The sequence below is a fragment of the Truncatella angustata genome (assembly GCF_020726525.1).
Source record: "Truncatella angustata strain MPI-SDFR-AT-0073 chromosome Unknown BKA67scaffold_5, whole genome shotgun sequence".
NCBI lineage: Eukaryota > Fungi > Ascomycota > Sordariomycetes > Amphisphaeriales > Sporocadaceae > Truncatella > Truncatella angustata.
Genome location: NW_025763385.1, coordinates 2,558,583 through 2,581,009, shown reverse-complemented (window position 1 = coordinate 2,581,009; position 22,427 = coordinate 2,558,583). Strand labels below are relative to the sequence as shown.

At 46.5% G+C, this 22,427-nt stretch overlaps 7 protein-coding genes across 7 annotated transcripts; 3 read left to right on the top strand and 4 right to left on the bottom strand.

The window, feature by feature from the left end:
- Positions 1–4,095: 4,095 nt before the first annotated feature.
- BKA67DRAFT_569095 (uncharacterized protein) lies at positions 4,096–5,780 on the bottom strand. Its single transcript, XM_046103079.1, has 3 exons — positions 5,229–5,780; positions 4,463–5,170; positions 4,096–4,370 (listed from the first exon to the last, which is right to left on the bottom strand). Exons 1-3 carry the CDS (start codon positions 5,378–5,380, stop codon positions 4,220–4,222), a joined length of 1,011 nt encoding a protein of 336 aa, XP_045957564.1. The 5' UTR covers positions 5,381–5,780; the 3' UTR covers positions 4,096–4,219.
- Positions 5,781–6,659: 879 nt separating this feature from the next.
- BKA67DRAFT_569091 (fungal-specific transcription factor domain-containing protein) lies at positions 6,660–8,526 on the bottom strand. Its single transcript, XM_046103078.1, has one exon. The coding sequence runs from the start codon at positions 8,454–8,456 to the stop codon at positions 6,768–6,770; it is 1,689 nt and encodes a 562-aa protein (XP_045957563.1). The 5' UTR covers positions 8,457–8,526; the 3' UTR covers positions 6,660–6,767.
- A 185-nt stretch (positions 8,527–8,711) lies between these two features.
- BKA67DRAFT_625289 (uncharacterized protein) lies at positions 8,712–9,793 on the top strand. The gene is made up of 2 exons (XM_046105531.1): positions 8,712–8,983; positions 9,040–9,793. Exons 1-2 carry the CDS (start codon positions 8,825–8,827, stop codon positions 9,592–9,594), a joined length of 714 nt encoding a protein of 237 aa, XP_045957562.1. The 5' UTR covers positions 8,712–8,824; the 3' UTR covers positions 9,595–9,793.
- Positions 9,794–11,449: 1,656 nt separating this feature from the next.
- Positions 11,450–13,221, top strand: BKA67DRAFT_569085 (GPI anchored protein-like protein). Its single transcript, XM_046103077.1, has 3 exons — positions 11,450–11,683; positions 11,747–12,702; positions 12,754–13,221. The coding sequence occupies exons 2-3, from the start codon at positions 11,759–11,761 to the stop codon at positions 13,067–13,069; spliced, it is 1,260 nt and encodes a 419-aa protein (XP_045957561.1). The 5' UTR covers positions 11,450–11,683; positions 11,747–11,758; the 3' UTR covers positions 13,070–13,221.
- A 250-nt stretch (positions 13,222–13,471) lies between these two features.
- BKA67DRAFT_569083 (pectin lyase fold/virulence factor) lies at positions 13,472–15,262 on the bottom strand. Its single transcript, XM_046103076.1, has one exon. The coding sequence runs from the start codon at positions 14,974–14,976 to the stop codon at positions 13,543–13,545; it is 1,434 nt and encodes a 477-aa protein (XP_045957560.1). The 5' UTR covers positions 14,977–15,262; the 3' UTR covers positions 13,472–13,542.
- Positions 15,263–17,118: 1,856 nt separating this feature from the next.
- Positions 17,119–19,637, bottom strand: BKA67DRAFT_569082 (major facilitator superfamily domain-containing protein). The gene has a single exon (XM_046103075.1). The coding sequence runs from the start codon at positions 19,157–19,159 to the stop codon at positions 17,372–17,374; it is 1,788 nt and encodes a 595-aa protein (XP_045957559.1). The 5' UTR covers positions 19,160–19,637; the 3' UTR covers positions 17,119–17,371.
- A 653-nt stretch (positions 19,638–20,290) lies between these two features.
- BKA67DRAFT_659914 (uncharacterized protein) lies at positions 20,291–21,544 on the top strand (the record flags this gene model as incomplete). Its single annotated transcript, XM_046107534.1, has 1 exon — positions 20,291–21,544. The coding sequence occupies one exon, from the start codon at positions 20,291–20,293 to the stop codon at positions 21,542–21,544; it is 1,254 nt and encodes a 417-aa protein (XP_045957558.1).
- Between the last annotated feature and the right edge of the window lie 883 nt (positions 21,545–22,427).

Genomic DNA, 22,427 nt, shown 5'->3' with positions numbered 1-22,427 from the left:
CTAAGCATCGGTTTGTTCCGCGGACATACGAAACTAAACAGGTCCTCCTAGGGTTTGATTGGAGGCTTGGACACGGAATCTATCCGGCTTGAGACGACTGCCAATAAATTTGTAGGATCTGTCGAGGCGTCATGTTCGTTAGATACATCCTCCCTTGAGCATCTACAACTGACAATAATCAAAATTATCTCGACCAGATACATGTATGGAATTCTTTCTCTCACCCGTTGGAAAATATGCAAACATGAATGTATTCCATTATCAGGTCTATAGAGGCTTAAAATATAGGTAAATTAAACCGCTAGACCCATCAATTATATCGAGCGTATTCTTCCTTACTCTTTGATACAAGGCTACAATGCATTCAAATATGATAGATATGGCATAGAGATGTCTAAAAGTTGTGTTTACGAGCCGGAAAGAAAGACTTTCATGCCACGATATGACGCCTATAAACGGAATTTCAAAAAACTTCCTACTTAGACATGTAAGCTCCTTCGAGTGGGTTCATAAATTCATTACAGGCTGCAGAAAAACAAGCTACACCCTGAGCCCAGATCACTGTGAACAAAAAGGTCGAATGGCATACGATACATCGGACGCTTTTCACCAGTCAGGCATCAATAATCAAAGTGTTCACAGCTTACCTGTCCTCGACCTAGATATTAAAGATTCACACAGATCGTCTGTGGTCCCCAGAAAAGACAGCATTAAGTTCTTTGTTCCCGGTTTTTCGGATATAAAGACATAGCGCCGCAACAGGCCACTCCCAAAGAATACTTACCTTGGGCACTATTCATTGAGGAAGGCTCTCAAATGCAGGTTGAGTCTCGTACAAATCACAAGATGACGTTGTTCACAGATTTTTCTTTTCCGATTTGGTGGTTTAATGTTCGTGCATTGCACGTAAGCGCCGCCGTTACTAGCTTTTCGGTGGACACGGAATGGCTCCCGCGGAAATTTGCTTACTGGGGCATTCAAGCATCCCTTCTGTGCCCGAGATGGACCGGCTCTCTTCTTTACTGCTCGAACACAGTCAATTTAGCACACCGCCTCCTCAAGAAATCCAGGGAGGATCTCAACTAGTCCGATTCCAAAAGACAGTATCTTACGGCACAAGCGCAGGGATATAAGGAATGACTGGCCATACCTGTCAGTGCATGATGAGAGGGCCAGTCGCATGAAAAAATTGGTATGATTGAAGCATGTTGCATCAACTTCAAAGCCTTTGACTTGCCCCCGACTCTAAAGCCCTTGATGAAGCAATGTACTTCAATTTTGCCATAACACATGAACGATTCCATGCCATACGCTCCTATAGAGGCCCATGCGTGACTCACAAACTACCGTCTTGCCCGATAGTGCAACCCAGCCAATACCCGAGGGTTTCAGCCCTCATCCCATGCCTCCGTCTTGTGTACGAGTCGTAGCTGCGAAGATTCGGTCCATGGAAATTGAAAATGTCGGTTGGGGGAATCATTTGAGATGGTATGTTAGTCGCAATCATCAGAGGTAAGATAGGGAATAGACCGCACCTTCTATACATCAGGACTCCTATCCGCAAACTACCAATCAAGCAGTATCAAAATGATACGATAGGCCAAGAGTTGCTGGTGGTAGTGCAGGGTCATCAACTCAGATTGGTGGTGAGGTCGGAATACCTGGCGGAAAGAAAAAATGCCCAGAGTATTTATAATCGACCGTCAGAGCCTGCTCCAATTCTCAAAGCAAACCCCAAGGATATGCATGATAAAGGTTTCAAAAATTGTGACACGAAGTCTCAATGTTAGACATTGCTTCCCATGACCTCCAGTGCACGCACTGTCAGTCCAAAAACTGAAGGCCTCACTGTGTCTACCCAGGCGGCTAGGCCAATTCCGAGTAGACCAGGGAGAAAGTAACCGACAAATCGATTGCACCACTGATCCAGAGGCTCTGAACCATCCAGATCTGAAGGCAACGCATACTTTACGAGAAGCTGCCGGATAATCCACGGGGGGCCTGCCGACAAGGCGAGGCAGTACAAAAATTGGAGAGCTTCCAAAATCGCTGGGGATAAGTTAATATTATCCATGATAACCAAACGCTATGAAGAAAAAAGAAGAAGGCAAAGTAAAGAACAAAGTGTGGCTCTTTGATCAAGTTTGCATAACGATAAAAGTGGTGGAAGGAGCCCTCATCCGTTGCGCTTGGTCGCAATTCGAGAAAATGGGAGGCAGCAATGATACAGCAGTCGTGGGCAAGAAACTTGAGCTATTTGAAGGCGCCTTCTTCAAGGTGGATAACAATGTACCTGGTATATCAAAAAGTACATGCCTCAGGATATTTGGATAATAAACTCATACCCTGCTTTTCAAATTCTCATTCTCTGGTCGCGGGATCGTGAAATGGTCCAAGGCAGCCCACGATGAAGCCGCTCTTATGCTCTCATACTTGCAGTTTTATTTAAACGAGAAGTAGACACCCGATCGTCGTTCATATTCAACTCTTTTAATGGAGGGAACGCCATGGATTGTGAGCATGAACATGCGAAGAGACGTTCTTGCACCGTTTGAACTGATTAAGTACCAGCCCTTTCAGTTATTGAATTAAACAAATAGTCAGTCAGTGTTGCCATCCAACTGCGCAACTTCCACGTATACATGACGTAGTCATCGACACCAAGTTAGTACGGTGTCCAAGCAATCGCATCAAATCCTTCTAGCTGCGGAAAGTTTTGACTGCTAAATTCCATTACAACACGAGGCAACAGTATGATTGCATTCACCGTTCTCCAGGGAGTTGTGTCACAGTCGTAAGACACAAACAGTGCGACATACATTACATACTCAAAACCCAGATTGCAGCGGTCCTGTACCGAGACGAAAGAGTTCCCCAAAGGAGTTCACCGAAAAAGCTCACCAAAAGAGTAATGGGGACTCGCAAAGCTAACCATGGTTACTCTTCGTTTTTGTTCTTTTTCTTTCGGTAGAGGATAGGCTACCAGAAAGTAACTTTAGATATTCCATGGCTACTGTTAAACTAGCGCTCATCTAGGCTACACCAAGATTTGCATATTCACTCAATAAACCTCAACACCCTATCTCAAACTTCTTCCCCAGCGCAACAACGGCCCTTACAACAACAACACCGCTACCTAAAATACAACAGGGTTCTCGTCTAACGCCGGATTGGTTTACCATACCACTCCTACACATCGATCATTCCTAACTCGATTTGCCAAGCTGGTTCCTCCGACCATTCCAGGCCTGAATAATATCAGCAAAACATCACTGGTTGATTTGATCCCGCGTTCACAAGGCTACCCACACTAATACTCACAACGATACTGGCATCACCCACATAATGGAAGAGTGTCTCAGCGGATTTTGTGGGGAAATCTGCGTAAGGCTCATCTTTAATAGCCTAGCAACTGCTATTATCTTGATTGTCGAAAAACAAATCGTTCAACGACGGGAACTTGTGATACAACGAGGCCGCCAGGTGCAAAGGGTATTACATATGCCTAAATGTCTAAGTGTCTTCACTGAAGAGGAACCTGGCATGCCAGATTGTGACATACGGATGGCTGGCACTTTTTTGAGTCTCTCATACCTCTTCGCAAGCCTTGCGGTTTTCGGCGCCACCACATTGAGGGCTGGCCTATGGGATCCTTGGGTATGGGCCTTTGGCATCATTAACCCGCTATGCCTATCAACATTAATCTGGATTATGCTCATTGTGTCTAAGAGGAGAAGGCTGTCTTACACAAGACTGGGCGCAGACCAGGATACAACGGACAGATCGTTGGAGGAAGACATTCACTTATTTTGGAGGACATCCTAGGTCTTGTGTCACGATCACATGGCGATGCTACGTCTTAGAACTAGGCACATGGTTTGAACCTGTTCGCCAGATGGTACTACTGTTAAGTTATTAGAACAAGACCGAACAACAGTTAGGAACAAGACTATATTATTCACTATAGGCAAACACTTATACATGTTCTCAACCATGATTCTGACCCATTGGCTCTGATAAGTGAACACGCTCGACCGATTCGCACTGTGGATTTTGTCTCTTTGCCAATCATTCTGTTAGTCGCACGGGCTATTTAGAAGAAGAAGAAGAAGAAGAAGAAGAAGAAATAAGGATCTAATAAGATATTGTTTATTTAATAGCCCTTGCTTCACATGATTAGAATATGCCTCGCGTGAAATCCACCACTACCACATTTTAATCAAATTGAATTGCCGGCTACTAACAAAGCGGAAATCTCCTTGGCTAAAAGTTGATGTACGGGCCATGTCGGGTGAAGGCTGTTAATCCAGAAGTACCCATCGACTGCGTAGCTGCAATTCTCTGATTTATAATCCGGATTATTCACTAAGCTACATAACAAAGGGTAGTTAGTAGCAGAATAACTTTAAGTCTCAGATAGGCTCAAGTCGGGATGTTTGGGGGAGGGCTCGAAGTAACTTACCTCGCATAATCTTTGCAATAGGACGTCGTGTCATGAATACTTGCAGTTTCACCATACTGAGAAGGGTCTGCTAGGACGGCATCGAAGAGTGCATGTGCATCATAGAAGAACACGCTAGTATAGGCAAAGTTGTGCCTTACTTGTCGTACCATCTTATAGAGCTTCTCGTTGTAGTCTGCCACCGCTCTTTGCATCAGCGGGTATTTGGTCGAGTTACTGGACGACTGTAAGATTGTGGGCGCCTTTTCCAGTGGAGGGACGTTCAGAAACAGAAAATTTCTAGCTCCTGAATCGTATAATTTTGATACAACTTGATAGTATGAATCAATAACCTCAGCGTAGATGTCAAGGTCGATGCCAGCATAATCGTCACCCAAATACGACTTGTTGATGTCATTGATACCGATCCAGAATGCATAAATGATGCCACCACCCCCGAAAGTGCTGTTGCTTCCGTATGCTGACAGAAAGGTGTCAGCCTCCGTGACTATGTCGACTCCAATGGTGTTCTCAATGATAGACACGTTAACTGTAGCGCCACTCAAAGCATAATCATAAGTCAGGAAGGCACTTTCATTGTATTTGAGCGTCAAAAATTGAACCCAATTATTGCCCCCAGAACTAGTGGTGGCAGTATTCCCAAATGGATTTGACGCCGAAGGTTGTGTGCCCGTCGAGGTAAAACCAACTCTTGAATAAGAATCTCCACTACGAGTATATTAGACGGCAGCACCAATACAACCACTCCAGGAGAACAATGACTTACAGGACAACCAGCTTTTCCAGAGACTTCAAATCATCAAAATCCCTTTCCGCAGTCGCGGTTGATGGCCACATACTAACAATTGCTGCCAAAAGGGTCAACGGATACACTAGCGTAGAGCAGAACATTTTCCAGATATGCGGAGATTGGCTCATATGAATGGAAGCCTGGGGACAATTGGCAACAACGAGACCATGCAGCTCAAGGACGGCGACCTTATAAATTGATTTATGGTCGCCACTCGTTGCAAATCACCGTTGCTTGATTCAGCCGCGTATAGGGAAAATTTTGCAAGCTTGCAATGGCATCAATCCCACCGGAGTTATGTTCGGATGAATCTCCGCTGATACGGAGAAGTGCATAGCCCGTGTTGCCAAGGTGCCATTTGTCCGAAAATACAATTTCCAGATGCTGCAACAAATCTGCCTCAGAAGACATCCTTTGCGAAAGGTGTTGACAAAAACCGTAGTCATTTTAGTGGAAAACGACCAGATGATGAGCACTATATGTGTTCAATCCCCATTGAATTACAACTGACCATGCGCTATTCTCTCACGCAAGAGGTTCATGAAACACGATCGAAGGTTTTTCGATTCCACTGGTTCTAAACGTCGGCAATTCCATAGCGCTTAACCATTCTAATTGGTGGAGTTTGCGTTGCTGGCATTCCCGTGCCGATCTCGTTGTTGGCAGGGCGGGGTTAGCACATCACTTTCAAGGATAAACGCGGAAGCTTGTGAGGCTCATGTTCTGATTCGGGTTGCCTGGCCCGCAGTATGTCGGCGCTACACTTGATTCCGCACGAGAGCGTATAGCCATTCCAGCGGCCACTGAGCCCAGACTAAGTACGGCTCATCCTGAACTGCATTTATAGAGTAGGATATATATATTGCTTTGAGAGGCCTTCTTGGAGTTCTGAGGATGTTTCCTCATGGCACTCTCCAGAAATTCAACCTTGACCAAGTCGTACCTGAGCAACCGGGAACACGGCAGCTGGCTGGATATCTGCTTTGGGTATGCGACGTTATTCCAGCATGCAGTAAAATGATGGTACTGCTTCTTATACCAACGTCACAATGAGTTTGACTTGTGGTGTTATGTTTGGCGTCTTTACCGCCGGTGACTCTGGAGCATACTCGAATCCAGCAATGACTATTATCAAGTGCGTCTTCCAGGGGTTTGTAATTAAAGTGTATATCCACATATGCAGTAGCACCCATTGGGATGTTCGCCGCAGCAGGCGCAGTATCTGGCCACAATCTCTATGCCATCATTAAGAAGGGCTAAGTTTGTGTACAAGACGGTCGTCTCCACAGGTGAGAAACCGGTTAATATGAGCGGCCTGGGCTTCCTTACCGTGTAATAGAAGACTGGCGATATAATTCGTTGGAAAGTCTAAGTTATTGAGGTGTATTTCTGTTTTTATACTAAATACTCTTTCACTAAAAATTAAGGCATAATATTACGCCGAATAGTTCTTCACATCATGGCGTCGTAGATCCTGCTTAGGAAGCCCTCTTGAATTTTTATTTGAAGATGTCCTTAAATCAGTAAAGGCCTCCATTCCAATGTGTCCAGATATATAGCCAAGTCCCAATCATCAGAGTTGGACGCTGATCGATCGGCCCATAACTTCTCCAAAGCTGCTATTACGTGATGAGTGGTACCCACTTTATACAATGTACCCATCGAATCGATAAGCGCCCGGATGCTTGAAGTTTGTTCCCCACTAGCAAGAGACCCTGTCACGAATATCGGCCAGCTAAGAGAACGAAGCATCGTAGGTGACTTTAGTATCTTGAACTCATATATTGTCTGTTCGATACAATCGTGAATTTGAGGATTTGATGGTTGACATCCGACTACTACGCTCTGGAGATAGAGGAAGGCCGCATGCGCCCAGATATGCGTGATGGTTCCGCGGAGTTCGGATGAAAGCAGGTAATCTGTGGCAAAATAGGGGGGGTCGAGCGCTGATTCCTTTGCCGCTTCGCTTTCGATCCTTGTTACTGAGCAAGACTCAAGCTGCTGACACCCGGCGTGCAATGCGCTCTGGATTGTGCTAGCTCGTTGAGACAATGCCGGGCTCGACAGACTTCCCTCTTTCCTTTTTCTATCCTTCCATTCAGTCAAAGCTGCGATCTCACCTATCTGGATCAACACCCAGTTCTGGCATCCAGTGATGTCTTCTAAGTCGAGCGTTGGTTTCTGGTCTCTTGAAAGTCGGCCAAGTAGCTCATTATGATAACGTTTCAATTTTGGAGCCTTTCTCAAGGCACAGCCCGAGATGATATCATTGACCATCAGATTACTGACGAAGAAACGATAAGCGGCTTGGGTGGCGTTCCACGTTGGGAAAGGGATTGCGGATGAGGCTGGGCCAGCCTTCGGTGAAACCAGCTCATCTAGGATGGCCATGAATGGTGTAGCGATGGAGCCATAGCGGTGTTGGGAGAGTATGTGCTCAAAAAGTTCGACGGCAGCATTAATATGAATGATCCAGCTCTCGGACGCGGTTATCATCGCCTCAAACTCCAAGAATCGTAGGACGCTCCCCAAGAGGTGTATACTCCTTACTAACGCTGAGTGGGCGCTTTTCCCAACCATATTTTGAAGACTGCCTTGCAACATTGCGATCGCAGACTTAGATTGCCTATATAAACCACTCCACGCTCTGGAGCTGCAGACAGGTGGTATCGGGTTCGATGTAACAGGAACCATTGAGAAGAAGTATAACGTCGTGCTGGCTATGGTGTGATAGAAGGCGTCACTCTGGGATGCCAGCACTAATAGCCAGCTGCGACCACCCTCGATAGCCGACGGTTGGTAGCAGGGGAACAGCTTTGGAAACACATAGTCGAGGAATGCCATGATCAAGCTCAGTTCCGATTCGTTCCGAACAGATGTATCTGAGTATATGTCCAATGGTGGTGCCATTGAATGAGCAGTTGCTTGGTTGACTTCGGTTCCTTGGCTTAGACTTTGCAAGAATTGCATCCGTCGCCGCCGTTGAGCACTCAATTTTACCTCCGACTTGATCTCCTCAGCCTTCTTGTGCTGACTACTTCCATTATCCATCCAACATGGTTTGGTATTCGAGAAGTAGCACGTGATACCAAGGGCCTGGCAGGCATTACAGACAGGCAAGTTCTGATCGCATCTTTTGTGGCGTAACCTACAAGTCCAGCATCCAGTGCCACTTTTCGTAGGCATCAAATCTGCCGTCGCCATGATCTGTTTGCATGGAGTGCTGTGCTTCCTTTTCGCTGACTGAGTAGTCCGTGAATGACGAAAATGCCACAAGTGAAAGGAGTGGAATGCACTTTGTCTTGCTAATTACATTAGACTTCAGAGCCAAACTAGTTAGCGTCGTCCTTCTCCGCATTCGTGATTGGTCGGCAGATGCAGGTGGATCATCCCGCGCGGCATGCTCCATCTTCGCCAAGGTCGGAGAACACAAAGTAGTAATGGGCGCAAATGGCGACCATTCCTGTCAATTTCGTTATTGCGTAGAAAAGTTGCATAAATGAGAGTACATCCGCACTCCTGGAAATATCTTTCTCACAATCTTTTCCTCCATTCAATGTGAAAGGAAATCCATGGCGTCCACAAAATCGAAAATACTAGTGCTGGGTGGCACAGGCCCTGCGGGTCTCTGCCTGCTGCGTGAGCTTGCCTACCGGAATCATGCCACTATAGTCTATGCACGAACTCCCTCGAAAATTCCGCCTGAACTGGCATCTTCTCCACTCATCGAGGTAAGTCTAAATCAAAATTTAGTATTTGCTGGAAATAACTGAATTGATTCCCAAAGATCCTCCAAGGCGAATTACAAGACCGTCTCACCTTGTCGACAGCAGTTGCAGATTGCTCAACTATCATCTCACTCCTAGGTCCGAACATCAACGATAAGAACATCGACCCAAATATATTTGCCGAGTTCTACATCACTTGTTTATTCCCACTGATGCGTGAGTATCGTGTCCGCCGCATCTTCGCCATGGGGACGCTTTCAATCAAACGAGACATGGACAGTTGGACAATTGGGTCAGCAGTGGCTGTCGCTTTCGTAAGACTATTTGCAAGTGGAGTCTTTCAAACCATGCAGAATATCGCCAATGCATTTGATAAGCAAGCACATGACATAGACTGGACCGTTTTCAGAATCACGAGTATTCCTGGAGGCTCAGACGAAGCAAGTTGGAAGATAGACAGGAACGATGGAAAGCCATTTACAGGTTGGATTGGTGATAAAGGGTGGACATTTTCACAAAAGCGTGCAGCTTTGACAAAATGGCTTGTCGATGCTGTGGAGGATGGTGAGGCGGACTGGATAGGTAAGATGCCGGCAGTCAGTCGTCTGGGTTGAAAAAGCAACATCATTATTACAGGCTTGTGAAGTTTATTTACGTTAATTTCAGGAGGGACATAAGATGAGTAGGCGAGATTTTTCTTGAAATTCTGTAATTAAATTACATTTATTTCAAGTTAATGACCTGTTCCTCTGGTTGATAATTATGGTTCAACAATATAAGGCTAACTCTAGAACGCCAACGGTTTAATGGAATAAATATGGTCGAGTTTCTCGGGTCGTTTTATATCATGTTCCCCTCGGATATGTCTCATTGCTCTCGAATGGGGAGACACGTGTCTCCATCTCTTGTTGCGGGTGGAGTACGTCTATTTTGATCTATTAAGGTAAGACCATAGTTTGTTTGGTACTCGGCGTGGACAGTGTTAGCAACAGCGAAAAGATAGTTAAACTATTTCAAGCTTCACTTGCTAGTTTTGGATATGAAAGGAACATGGATACGAGTGCGATAATTTCGGTGAAATTAATTGTGTGAAAAGAGAAGCGGAAAACTACTGACACATCTATGGAGCAGTTGTGATGATGCCGGAGGCCTGCGTGGGTCGGCAAACACGAGAGGCAGCAAATAGTTCCACTCCTTACAAAGAGTTGGTTTTGCCAAAACGTTCCTCATTCAGAAACTTTTCCCTGGTAAGCAATTTCCACGGGTATGATACAAGCCTCTCGCAGCTTGAAGAGGTACAACGCAGCCGGAGGAACCACTTGCAAGCTGCTGCATGTCTTTGATTTTTGATCAGCCATTCTGGCGGCTTAGGGGCAAAGAAAATGCCAATGTGTATTGAGACAGCAGGAATGGAGACAGAGCTAAGTTGAACATTTTATGCATTATCCCTGGTATTCACTCCGACAAGGTTGGCATAGAATCTTAGTCTATGACCAAAAGTCACACAGAGCTGCCATGGTATTATCAACACATCACGAACGATAGCAGCTTCATTATCAGCCGAATAAACTAGGACTGCAACTTTCCCAAGCCCCTTGTCGACTCGAAGCAGGATTCTGTAGACCAAGATCTGACGCCAAAGAGGGCCAGTAGACTAAAGAAGCTCCGACGATGATGGTGCCATGACAACCGATGAGCTCGTTCAAAGAATACGGAATTCAAGAAACACTGGCACAAGCAAAGTTAACCAGTCCAGTACTAGATCAAGAACTCTAAGGGTGTCATTGTGAATGTAGAGAGCACCTCTGATTACACCCAATATATAAGAGTTCATCTCACAAGTATCAGCAGAATTGCAAGCCTCGCACGTGTCCACAACGCTGAACGTTTAGGGAAACGGAAGGTAGGCTCCGTTTAAACCTGTCCTATCCCATTCCTGAATCGCTGTATCAATTGCAGTTCAAGATGATTGTAAAGGATTTGAACCTACCTAGACTTTGGACCGCCAGAGCACTTTTGTGGTGGTGTGGCATTGCATCAACCGATTGGTGCTCATTCGCGTGCGTCTCAACATCTCGAAGAAGTTGTTCTTTGGAACTACCGACGAGGAAAATTGAAATGTCGGTACGATTAGTGCTGAAAACCATTTTCAATAATATTGATAAAAATTGAAAACTTTAACGAATTAAGACGGAACCGGGATATGTTCCGGAGATCACCCCGGTCGCGAAGTTCGTCAAGATCGTAGATGTGGGGTTGATAAATCAAGATGAGAATGGCCGTTGAGATATGGCCATTGAAAGGCCCCAGCCGCACAAGACTTCCTCCGTATTTTTTCCCCAGACGCATTGGCACCCCGTACACCGAATTATCTCCGGTGGGATCGAGCGTCACCTAGCCTTGGAGTTAGAGACAATGTGAGGAGCTGAACCTTGAGTAATAAGAGTGCGAGGAATGCGGAAAAGCTGCCGGAATGTTGCATATACCTATGAAAGCTCCTGTGGATATCAGATATCTCGTAGCAGCCCTACACACCTTGGGCACATGTTTGCACCTAAGGTAAACTATGTCAGGGCTTGAATGGCACAATTGAACCGACTTAAGTGAAAATTTATAATGGTCTTATACATAAGTAGTTGGATTTCCTGATTCTGACTTTTTAAGTAACTTCATCTCATTCATCTGGCTGCATGCTCCCTTCAAGTAAGGCCCCGTTTTAGAACACGAGGTTCTGTGTGCTTGTTCCACTACTAATGATGCACATAGACAGAGTTCGAGATGTTTTTAAAATGGAATTCAGTTGTTGTATGTGCCTGGCTTTTTGGATTTAGCCGGGCTGCAACCATCAATAAAATACGATCTTCGAAGTTCTACAACGAGACACGCTTTACTCATCCAGGCGCCCTTCATACATGCGGAGATATCGCACGAGTGAAAGCCCACATAGACGGTGGTGAACAGCCATGGACCCGAGCATACGACCACCTCGCCAAGAGTAGCTTGGCACAAATAACATGGACCCCGAAGCCACATGACATTCTAGTTCGTGGTAACAACTCCTTCTATGCTCAGAACTATGGCGATGCATATCGAGATGCGCATTCGGCATATCAGTTGACATGGCGCTTCCTCATCACCGGAAATACTTCATTTGCTGACCATGCAGCGATGATCTTGGACAGCTGGTCATCAACGCTTCAGTCCATCAACGGAAGCGAGGATATGTATTTGGCAGCTGGGCTCTACGGTTACCAGTTTGCCAATGTAGGAGAGCTGCTACGATTATACCCTGGATGGCCAAAGGAAAATCAAACGGCTTTTGGCAATATGCTAAATGATATATTTGCATACTTCAACCGGGACTTTCTTGATAACCACAATAGCAAACCGAACTTCTACTATGCTAACTGGGATCTTTGCAATATCGCATCTCTCATGTCTATTGGTATCTACAACAATGACAAAACCATGTATGATTTTGCGGTTGATTATTTCAACAACGGTCCTCCGGGTAATGTTGTGGCTAATGGCGCACTTCCAATTTATTCCATTGCGAATTTCACTGAAGAAGGGTCCGGCAAGATCTTGATGGAGGGGCAAGAGTCTGGCCGTGATCAAGGACACGCTATGCTTTCCACTGTTTTGCTCGGAGTTGTCGGTCAACTTGGGTTTAACCAAGGCACTGACCTGTTTGAATCTTTTGGTCGAGAGATCTTGAATGGGTAAGCCACACTATTGAGATTAAGGCGAGACATAAACTCAATGTCGAATAGGGCGGAATATGCTTCCAAGTACAATGTCGGCTTCGACGTCCCATACACTCCTTATGTCAGCTGGGAGGGAACTCTACCAGTAGTAGCTACTAAAGCACGATATACTGCAAGGCCAGGCATGGAGCTCATTTATTCTCACTATGCTGAGCTAAAAGGCGCCAATGCGTCTTGGTCGCAACAATACCGCGACTATGTCAATAGAAACATCACCGATAATGTTGAGGGTGGTGGGGGCGACTTTGGACCCAACTCAGGTGGCTATGATGCGTTTGGACACGGTACATTATTGTACAGGCTAACGCCGGAGACCTCTTAGAGTTTTTCGGTGTGATATTGTGGATGACTCTTGACATAATGCCGGAGCAGAACAGGGTTGATTAAAATGATAGAGACAAGAAATATTTCATTCCCACTTGATAATGCTTTTAAAGCAGAATATGACCTGCAAGTTAGTATTCTAGTAGCGCTCACGCAATCAAATAGGTTACTTAATGAACTCTTCTCTCTCACCACAAGAAAGCCCAAAACCTCTCCAATCCATGGTTTTTGAGTGATATGTGTTGCTCGATATTGTTCAATGCTCGTCCGTCACCCAAGTAAGAAACATAGATTCAAGTCGAAATCTCTCTTAAATCAAAGAAAATACCGTTAGCGTGGGTTAATGATGTCACTTCTTGATGATATACATCAACAGAAAGTAGATTAATCGAATAGTGGTAAATTTTCAACTGTGCTTAAACTCTGACCGCTTATCTGCTGCGGCCGTCACACGTCCTTTCAATAACTCAACTAATTTTCCAAGACGAACCTGATATTTTCAGTATGCTCATTGATGAACATTGGAACGAAATCAGAGACCATGTACCATCGTGGCTTTTGCATATCATCGTGAATCAGGTCTCCGTTCACCTTGAGATTGACGAACGTCACATTTTGAACCTTTCTAGAGGCATCATATCCTAAAATTTGCGATGGATTCACAACCTTTGAATTCTTCATATTCAGCTCCACGTTTTTGATCGTGATGTTTCGCACTCCTAGCCCCGGTGCTGTCGTCCACATTGCATTTTGCATGGTGCGGATATTGACGAGTTGTCCCTTGCTGATTTTCTCGATTCTGATATTTTCAATTATTACGTCTTCAATCAAATTCTCATCCGCAGCGTTGATCGATATGCAGCCTTGGTACCACATCTGATTCTCATAATGGTCGAGGACGTCGATGTTTTCGATGCGGATGTTGCTAAATCTCTCAGGCTTGGCAGGGTTTCCATGTGTGCCTATTTGCACGGGGTGAGCGATGTCGGGCAGTAGAGTGCAGTTTCGGATTGTGATGTTCTTGGTATCGCCAAAATAATCCCAACGATGGCCATAAATGGCGACGGTATCGTCCGAGTTACGCAGGAAGCAGTCCTCTACCAACACGTCCTGGGAGCAGAAGAAGTCAACACCGTCGCCATTTCCAAACGAGGAGAATGAACGATAATTCTTGATATGCACGCCCTTTGCCTCTCCTGTCGTCAGGCTGAAACCTGTCGCACCCAAAGAAGTCACTCCTTGCACAAGCGTATTTGTCGACCTTTCAATCAAGATGGCACCACCATTAGGTCCATTCCATATAAAGCCATGGCCTTTAACACTGGCATTTGAAACACCGATGAAATTTAACTTTACCTCCAGAAATGCTCCGCCGGCGATATAGACGGTTGTACCAGAGGGAACGAACAGGTTGCCATCGACCACGTTGGAATAGGCGGGGCCGTTGTTAAGACCAGGTCCAAAGTACCAGAGGATCTCGGAATCTTTGTTGGGAGAATCAGTATCGATTTCGTTAACGAGCATATGTAGCGCTTTCCACTTGTCGCCGTTGATCTCAAGCATAATATCCACAGGCTTCTCGAGAGTGAAGGTTATTGTATTCTCAGACGCGAGAGAGGTTTCAATATTGAGTGATACTGGCCGAACTAGTGCTGTAATGACCGATGCTTTTGTGTATTTGACTTTGAACGTAACGGGTCCCGCAACATCGATAGACGCTACTGCGATGGGGTATTTGTTGAACTGGTTGCGCGTCGTGTTCACGTCTGCCACATCCACACTATACGAAACCACATCCGCCCAGTCATCATCTGTTCCAGTCGGACGAGCCTTGACAACAAAGGCACCACTGAGTGGAATTTTCGAAACCGCCGGGTAGGTCCGAATTTCAGTCTTGTTGGGCATTTCTGCAGGCCTCTATACAGTCTTTTGCTGACCAAAACGCTTTTACTATGAAGAATGTTATTAGTTCCCATGGGGAGACGAGTTTGGGGGGGCTATTATGCTTCAGAACTCTATTCCGTGACAATACGTATCCTAATTCATCTAGCAGCGGGATATCCCGGAAGTTCTCCCGCATCCACACCGGCAGCGGGGAAAGTGTCGGACTGTGAACCGCAAGATATATTTTGTGAAAAGAGAAAAAGAAAGAAAAGAAACTTGGATGCAGTACTGAGAAGTTTCTTGTAGGACTACCTAGCAATTAGACGGGTAGCTGCCTTATCGTTCCGCTACTCCTTATTATCTAGAACTCCCACGTTGATTGAACACATGACCGCTGTAGAGATATCGCTCAGCAACTGAACAGCACTTCCAGTAAACAACATTCTGCTCAATATAAAATCCCCTCGTAAAGTTACATTTAGTATATCGAACACTGGTATAAATAACGTCGAATGGCGTCTTTCGTATTTGGATAAACATATCTGCTGGGGCCGGATGAAATAGAACAAACAATTTTCCGGTACACGATTAGTATTATTACAATATCTTGCTCATCCGATCTGAAATTTTTACGCAACATGTATAATTGCTTAAATTCAGAGAACTTCGGACACTGATGATGATAATGATCCAAAACTGCGATAAAATACTAATAAGAACATTAGCTATGATAGTTGAGATTAGCTATGGCTTGGTAGATACTAAGCTAAAAGAATAATCTTACTTATTAATAATTTTGATCAATATATTTAGCTATCGACTCCTGGACCGACTTTCGTATTCAGTCTAGTCTAGTTGAACTGACGGCATGTTGCGTAAAGTCTTGCTTGTCGCACCAGCGCGATCTATTGACATTGGACAATCAACGCCTTGGCTACTTCACAGACCCGTGCGATAGAATACAAATAATTTGATTGCAGGATTTGTAAGTACCCCCGCGAGCGTCGAGTGCCATTTATTGCTCATGAGGATATAGCGTCAACAATGAATGACAGATTCAAACTTCTAACCGGTGCGGTAGGCTGGAATAATTTCTGGCGCCTTGCTGTTGTTTGGCGCGGGAAGTCTCATCTTGTAATTTGACAATTGGATGATAAATATGGCCCCTTGATTCGTATTGGGCCCAATATCATAGATGTGGACTTTCTAGACTTTATCAGAACTATACATAGCGTCAAAGGACATTGAAACAAGATAAATCCTAATCCCATCATGTCAGTAGCGTCTTTTTTGCCAGCCAGAAGGTCACAATCTATTCAGCGAAACCGACAATAGGATCCAATGCCGGAAGAAAGGACCAGTTGCTAAGTATTATTATTACATGAACAGTGACCTGCCTTTGAACCTATTTTGGCGCGATTATCGATCAGTCATATGGTGAGTTGCATACCAAATTTGTTGAACAGTAGAGAAGCTGCGATCTAGGTCGATGGATGCATTGTTATAGGCTTTCGACATCCATCTTTCAACGACGAGATAAGCAAGTTGATTGTCATATAGACGCCTGGGACGTAATTGCAGCCACAACTTTCAGCCAGTCATACGGTTATATCGAGAAAGGCCAGACTTTAACAGCGTACTCAGAGCCTCAGAAGTATCGCTGGGCTACTTTGCTGTGGTGAGTCAAATGCCTATACTGGACCACCGGCATGACAAAAAGCCAATTCGGCCTATTGAGCCTCCCAGTGCGCAACCTCCAGTCGACATCACGGTCAAAAACCTCGTTGATAAATACTAGGGAGCCGGCAAAGCTTGGCACGATCTGAATCATCCTGACTACCTCGACAATATGTTGTAGCTACATCCTGATAGTACGGCACAAGTTAAGCCGCGAGATTAGCCGGTCATCGGATGCGAGAAGGTCTAACCACTATCGAGAACGCGTGTTTTGTATGTAAGATTTCTGACCTCGTATTTGGAGCGGGCTAAAGGGGCATCTTAAACAACATCTTGCATTTTTGCAGGTCTACAAAGTGATAAAAATGCCAATGGAGAGAGGATTTGGAACTAGTGAATCTAATTAAGGACTGGAAGTTGGTGAATACTTAGTTTATGAGGCAGGAGGGGTGCCTTGACGTCAAACTTATGCGAAGGCGTTGGGTGCAGTGACAAACTCATTTATATATCTATGTATGCCAATTCTCAAAATAATTACATCCAATATGGATCTCGAGGTTTGTGGATATAGATGAACTGATCGAGGAATAGTTGCGCTGTGTTGAGATTGAACACCCGAACTTTCGCTCTGGCGATTTAGAAGAGCTACATGTAACTGCTTCGTCCAGGTGTACGACACGACTCAGTGTTATGGCCTCTAGCACACCAAAACATCCAATAATGACATTTGGAACCCCGATTACTTCATTTGATGATTCGCGTTCTGGTTGTCTGTCTTTTCGTCACCTTCCAAAGTAATATCAGGGATGAAATAACATCCCAAGAGGCATAGTCCCACCAATGGAGCTAACATGACAAAAACAGCGCGGATGCCGCCCATCTCGGCCTCGAGGATAGACGTTGCCCATTCCGCAGAAGCACCGTTTTCCCTGTCCCAGGTTCCATCCATCACAGCTGCCCGAAGGTCCGAGGGCATGCTCGGTGGAAGTGCGGCCTTGGTAACGGCGTACTTGATAGCCGTCGACGATGCCATGCCAAATACCGATCCAAGCATGCGCATGAGGTTCCGTGTTGATGTGGCTACTGCGCGATCTTCCCTCTTGGATAGTGCTTGTAAAGCGACCAATGCTGGCTGCAGGACAAAGCCAATGCCGATCCCCTCGATTGCTAGTACTATAACGTAGACAGCCACGGAACTGTCAGTTGAGAAAAGAATTTTCAAGCCCGCACCCAGGGTCCAAAGCACCATTCCCGAGTACAAAACAGGGCCATATCTTGCAAGCTTACTCATAATCGGACCAGAAGCGACACCAGCGAAACTCTGAAGCAGCAAGAGGGGAAGCACGAGAGCCGCACTTTGTAGTGCAGAGTAGCCACGAACTTGTTGGAAGTAAATAGGCAAGAAGTAGATGTCGACCTGCCATGCCGCGTTGTAAAGAGCGCTCTGGAGCATGATCACCGCCGTAGCTGAATGTGCAAACAGACGTAGCGGGATCATGGGAATTTGGGCGAAGCTCTTCTCGATGACGGCCAAGACGATGAAAAAGAAGCCACCTAGTGATATCATGGAGATGACGAGAGCGCTGTTCCAGGGAAAAATGCTTCCACCAGAGTTGATTGGGACGAGAACGAAGACCACAGCTATAACCGCAGCGCAAAGCCCAAACCAGTCGATCTTGGCGAGCTTTTCGCGCCAGCTACCCGTTACAGGCTTCAGCGGAAGAGCTATCCACATGGCGACGAGGCAGAATGCAGCTAAAATCGGCGGTACCCAGAAGATCCATCGCCAGGTATCGCTTTTGCTTTGGCTTCCATCGATAAATGCAGCTGCCAGGAAAGGGCCGGTGCCGGCACCCAGTCCGATAGCACCGCTCAGCATGCCCTGGTATTTTCCACGCTCCTTCAAGCTCACAAGGTCACTGACTGTAATCTGCACAAGCGAGCTGATACCCCCACCTCCTACACCACTAATTGCACGACATACGTAAAGCCAAGTTATGTTTTTGGCAAAGCCACACATGATATCGCCCACAATCAAGCACCCGATGGACGCCAATAAAATCGGTTTACGACCAAAGATATCAGAAAGTCGACCGTATAGTGCTTGAAAACAGGTTTGGCCCATAAGGTAGGCTGTACCCGCCCATGTGATACTGCTTCCGGCATTCAACGACCGAGAGATGGCCGGTAGTGCGGTCGCGACGGAATTGATGTCGAGTGTTGAGATGAAGTAAATAAGTGCGAGGCAAAGGTAGGCCGCCATAAGCCGGCGGAATGGCAGGCGGGAAGTCTGATCCTCCAGCGAGCCATTTCTATCTTGTTGCCCAACATTGAAGCTCAGATTGTCTGGAACCAATACTGAACTCGAATGGGCCGTTCTTCCGGACGGGTTCAGCATTGGTCCCCGAGATACGAGCCCAAGCTGGAGCTCTTCGGGGGTATGATCAATGGTATCTCTGTGTAAAGACGACGGTGGTTTGATATTGTCGCGATTATGTTGAGCATGCGGGATAGTTGATAATGCCATCTCTCAGATGAGGCCAGTATACGCTGCAGCAATGGCGAGTCCTGTGGGTGTTTGTGTCATGGGCGTAGAAAGCGGTGTAATCGACCCTGAACAACCATGTGATCACGCAACAGAACAGTTGGTCATGTCATTGGCCGTCCAACCCCCACCCCTTGTGATTGAACAGGTAGAAAAAGTGCAGACAACCCCAGTTCCGCTCATCCCTGCTGCTGCAGTGAGCGACGTTAGATTGTGACAGAACTTACTTTCATCTGGCCGTCGATTTTTGCAGGGGCATGGATGGTTGGATTTCAACTCAAAGTATCCTGTCCCGCTACACGTGGATTTATTCATAAATTGATTTCTATACTAGACTAGGCCAAGCCCAGGTCATTACTAGGTACGAAGCATATTGCAAAGATATTGGGAATGAATTTCTGATACTTCAAGTGCACAATTTAAGTGCAACATCGTAAAACCGTTAAGGAACTGACTGGACTATTTAGTGCTTCTAGACGTGTCGATCGCACGTTTGCTTGATGGCCCCGAATTAGTCTTCTGCTTTTGGCGTTCCATGATAATTGCCACCCAGCTGATACACATATCCGGCTGCTGCTGCCGTGCATTTCATGGTAAGCAGCAGTACAGTCGATCTAAGTTCAAGCCTTCGTTGGCCTGGCTGGCGCGCCACCAAAGCCACAATGCTGAGAACTCTGGCAAGGCGGACATCCCCTGCCATGGAGGGAATAGCCGCATGTGTTGAGATGGGGTTTCAGCGGACGAGTACTAGTCTTGCCGTGCCTGCATGACTGCACTGTTGATGCGGCAATGTTGTACCCCTAAATCTTGGGGAGTGGTAGTTGCACAGCATGCCTCCCTAACCTAGGAACCGTTTTAGCGGGCCCGTTGACCCTGACTCCACGGCACATCAATGGGGAGTACCCCACTAAAGCGCCTGAACGAACGCGGCCCGGGAATTCCTGCCCGGCTGTTAGATAGCGCTAAGATACCCCCAAGTTTTTTTCTCAGGTCCCCTGTCACACGTTGACGTCGACCGAAATTAGTGAACGTCCGCGCAGTCGTTGAAGTGTTTATTTCGACGGCCACAAAAACTCTTCGATCCTCCTGGTCGCTGGCATACATCTAGACACGATGCGCCGCTCAGCACAGAAGATCGCCGCACCCCTGACCCGCCGCCAGTTGCACACCACAAGGCCACCGACGCCGCGACCCCAGCGATGTTTTCACCAGAGCACATACTCGGCCCTTCCCAGGCGCCGGGACTTCTTCACGTCGAACCACCTGCTGGCAAGCAGTGGCGGCAAGGTCGATGGCACGGACGTGTCGGAAGAGGGCGGATACGTACAGCGCGCGACACCGTCTGCTGTGAAGCGCAAACCTGCGCGGATATCAGCGGTGAAGAAGAATCTGCGTGCAACGTCCATGGCCAAGAAGTCTCAGAGAGGCGAGGTCAAGAGTCCGGTAGCTCAAGCTGCCGAAGACGACAGCAACTATACACACACGATAAGGGCGATCAACGTTGCACAGTCGTTCGACATGGAACTGGTGGAAGAATCCCTTCGAGGGCACGGCTTTGCCATCGACCCGGACAATGCTGGTCTCGACAGCAATGCCGTCGTCCATGCCAGGTCATATAACAACGGTGACATCTTTGTATTCAGTTCGGGTACGGTGGTGTCTTGGTCGGTTCCGGCCGACTCGGTCACGCACATCGCAACGAAGCAACTGCTCAATGCTGCGAATCTTCCACACATAGAAGACCTCGAATTTGAGGATCTCGACTTCGCGGCCGACGAGACGAGGGATAACAGCTTCATACGGGGCGAAGAGGTCGTGCTGGGCACGAGGGACCAGTCAGATGAGGGAAGGCTCGATCAGACCATGGCCAAGATCGCCTTCTCCATGGGTCTCGCCAGGAGTACGAAACTGGCCGTGTTGGAAAACAAGCTGAACGAGTTCCTGGAGACTGCTCGACCGGTGGCGAGGACCCTGGCTGGTGGCTCAGAGCTGTCGCAGGACCACAAGACAGTGCTCAAGTATCTGGGTGAGATTCTTGGTCTGAGATCACAGCTCAACCACTACTCGGAGCTGACTGATGACCTGCCCGACATCTTCTGGGACAAGGAATCCAAGATCGAGAATTATTACAACGGCATAAGTAGGATACTCGACGTCAACCCGCGTATCCGTCAGCTGAACGCCAGGATCGACTACGCCTACGAGACAGTCAGTGTTATGCGAGAGATGTCCAGTGAAAAGAGGGGCCATAGACTCGAGTGGATTATCATCGTGCTTATCTCGGTCGAGGTTCTGTTTGAGCTGAGGAGGATATACCGTGAGGAGTTTCAGGAGCATAGCGACGAGAAGAATGTAAAAGTAGCTTAGATACTAGACGTCTGTTTACGACACCAATGATACCCAACTCTTCCCTGTCATGAGATCACTACACTAGTCCTTGATATGTGACCAACATTCATCTTGAATTATTAATACCACCCATGCGCAATCAGCTATAGACAGTCCTATCAATAACAACCCCCAGTCATGGTATCTTTTATGAAACTCTGGCATTTCGTCCTTGACCAGGACATACGGCCGAGATCTCAATAAAGTCCGGTAGGAACGGCTTCCAATCTGGATGGCCATCGCCTCAAACACGCAGCATACCCATAAGGTCGCGACTTCTCTGAGAGGTTATTCTGGCGCCGCGATAAAGACTAACTGCTATGGGTGTCCAAAGACTATTCATCAAGCTGAAAAGGAAAAGAAGAAAAGACAACAGCAATGCTTGAACTAACAACATAAACAGACCATCCACAAAGCCCACATCTCGAAAAAGCCACGACCAAAAAAAAGAAAGGAATAGAAGAAGTTGGTACAACTGTGAACTGGACTGATGACCTAAAAAGACTCGTGCCCCAATACACAAGAGAGCCCTCAGTACCCACGATCCCACATGCTTCCCGCAGCGAAGGACGCAGTCTACAAGTAGGCCACTGATCACTAGCTGTCTAGAAACGGCGCACCAACCAGAAAGTTTGTCCGAAGGCGAAAGAACTGGCAGTTATTTTAAAATAAATACATGGAGAGTCCCTTCCCTTTAGGCCCACTCCAATATTGTGGTTTCCGAGTGAAGCTAGGGTCACTTGCAGCCAGCAGCAACCAGCTATTGCCTGGCAATATGCTAACTGCGATTCCTGGTCTCGACATCCATTGATCTTGCCAAAATCCCTAGCCGATCGAGTTCGATGCACGCATGTCCCTCAAT

Bases quoted from the DNA above. Each gene is read 5' to 3' on its own strand.
- BKA67DRAFT_569095 (XM_046103079.1), bottom strand. From the start codon at position 5,380: ATGAGCCAATCTCCGCATATCTGGAAAATGTTCTGCTCTACGCTAGTG. The intron at 5,171-5,228 runs GTAAGTCATTGT...ATATACTCGTAG, and splicing joins CTGGAAAAGCTGGTTGTCCT to TGGAGATTCTTATTCAAGAG. The intron at 4,371-4,462 runs GTAAGTTACTTC...TTTGTTATGTAG, and splicing joins TATTGCAAAGATTATGCGAG to CTTAGTGAATAATCCGGATT.
- BKA67DRAFT_569091 (XM_046103078.1), bottom strand. From the start codon at position 8,456: ATGGCGACGGCAGATTTGATGCCTACGAAAAGTGGCACTGGATGCTGG.
- BKA67DRAFT_625289 (XM_046105531.1), top strand. From the start codon at position 8,825: ATGGCGTCCACAAAATCGAAAATACTAGTGCTGGGTGGCACAGGCCCT. The intron at 8,984-9,039 runs GTAAGTCTAAAT...TGATTCCCAAAG, and splicing joins CATCTTCTCCACTCATCGAG to ATCCTCCAAGGCGAATTACA.
- BKA67DRAFT_569085 (XM_046103077.1), top strand. From the start codon at position 11,759: ATGTTTTTAAAATGGAATTCAGTTGTTGTATGTGCCTGGCTTTTTGGA. The intron at 12,703-12,753 runs GTAAGCCACACT...AATGTCGAATAG, and splicing joins GGTCGAGAGATCTTGAATGG to GGCGGAATATGCTTCCAAGT.
- BKA67DRAFT_569083 (XM_046103076.1), bottom strand. From the start codon at position 14,976: ATGCCCAACAAGACTGAAATTCGGACCTACCCGGCGGTTTCGAAAATT.
- BKA67DRAFT_569082 (XM_046103075.1), bottom strand. From the start codon at position 19,159: ATGGCATTATCAACTATCCCGCATGCTCAACATAATCGCGACAATATC.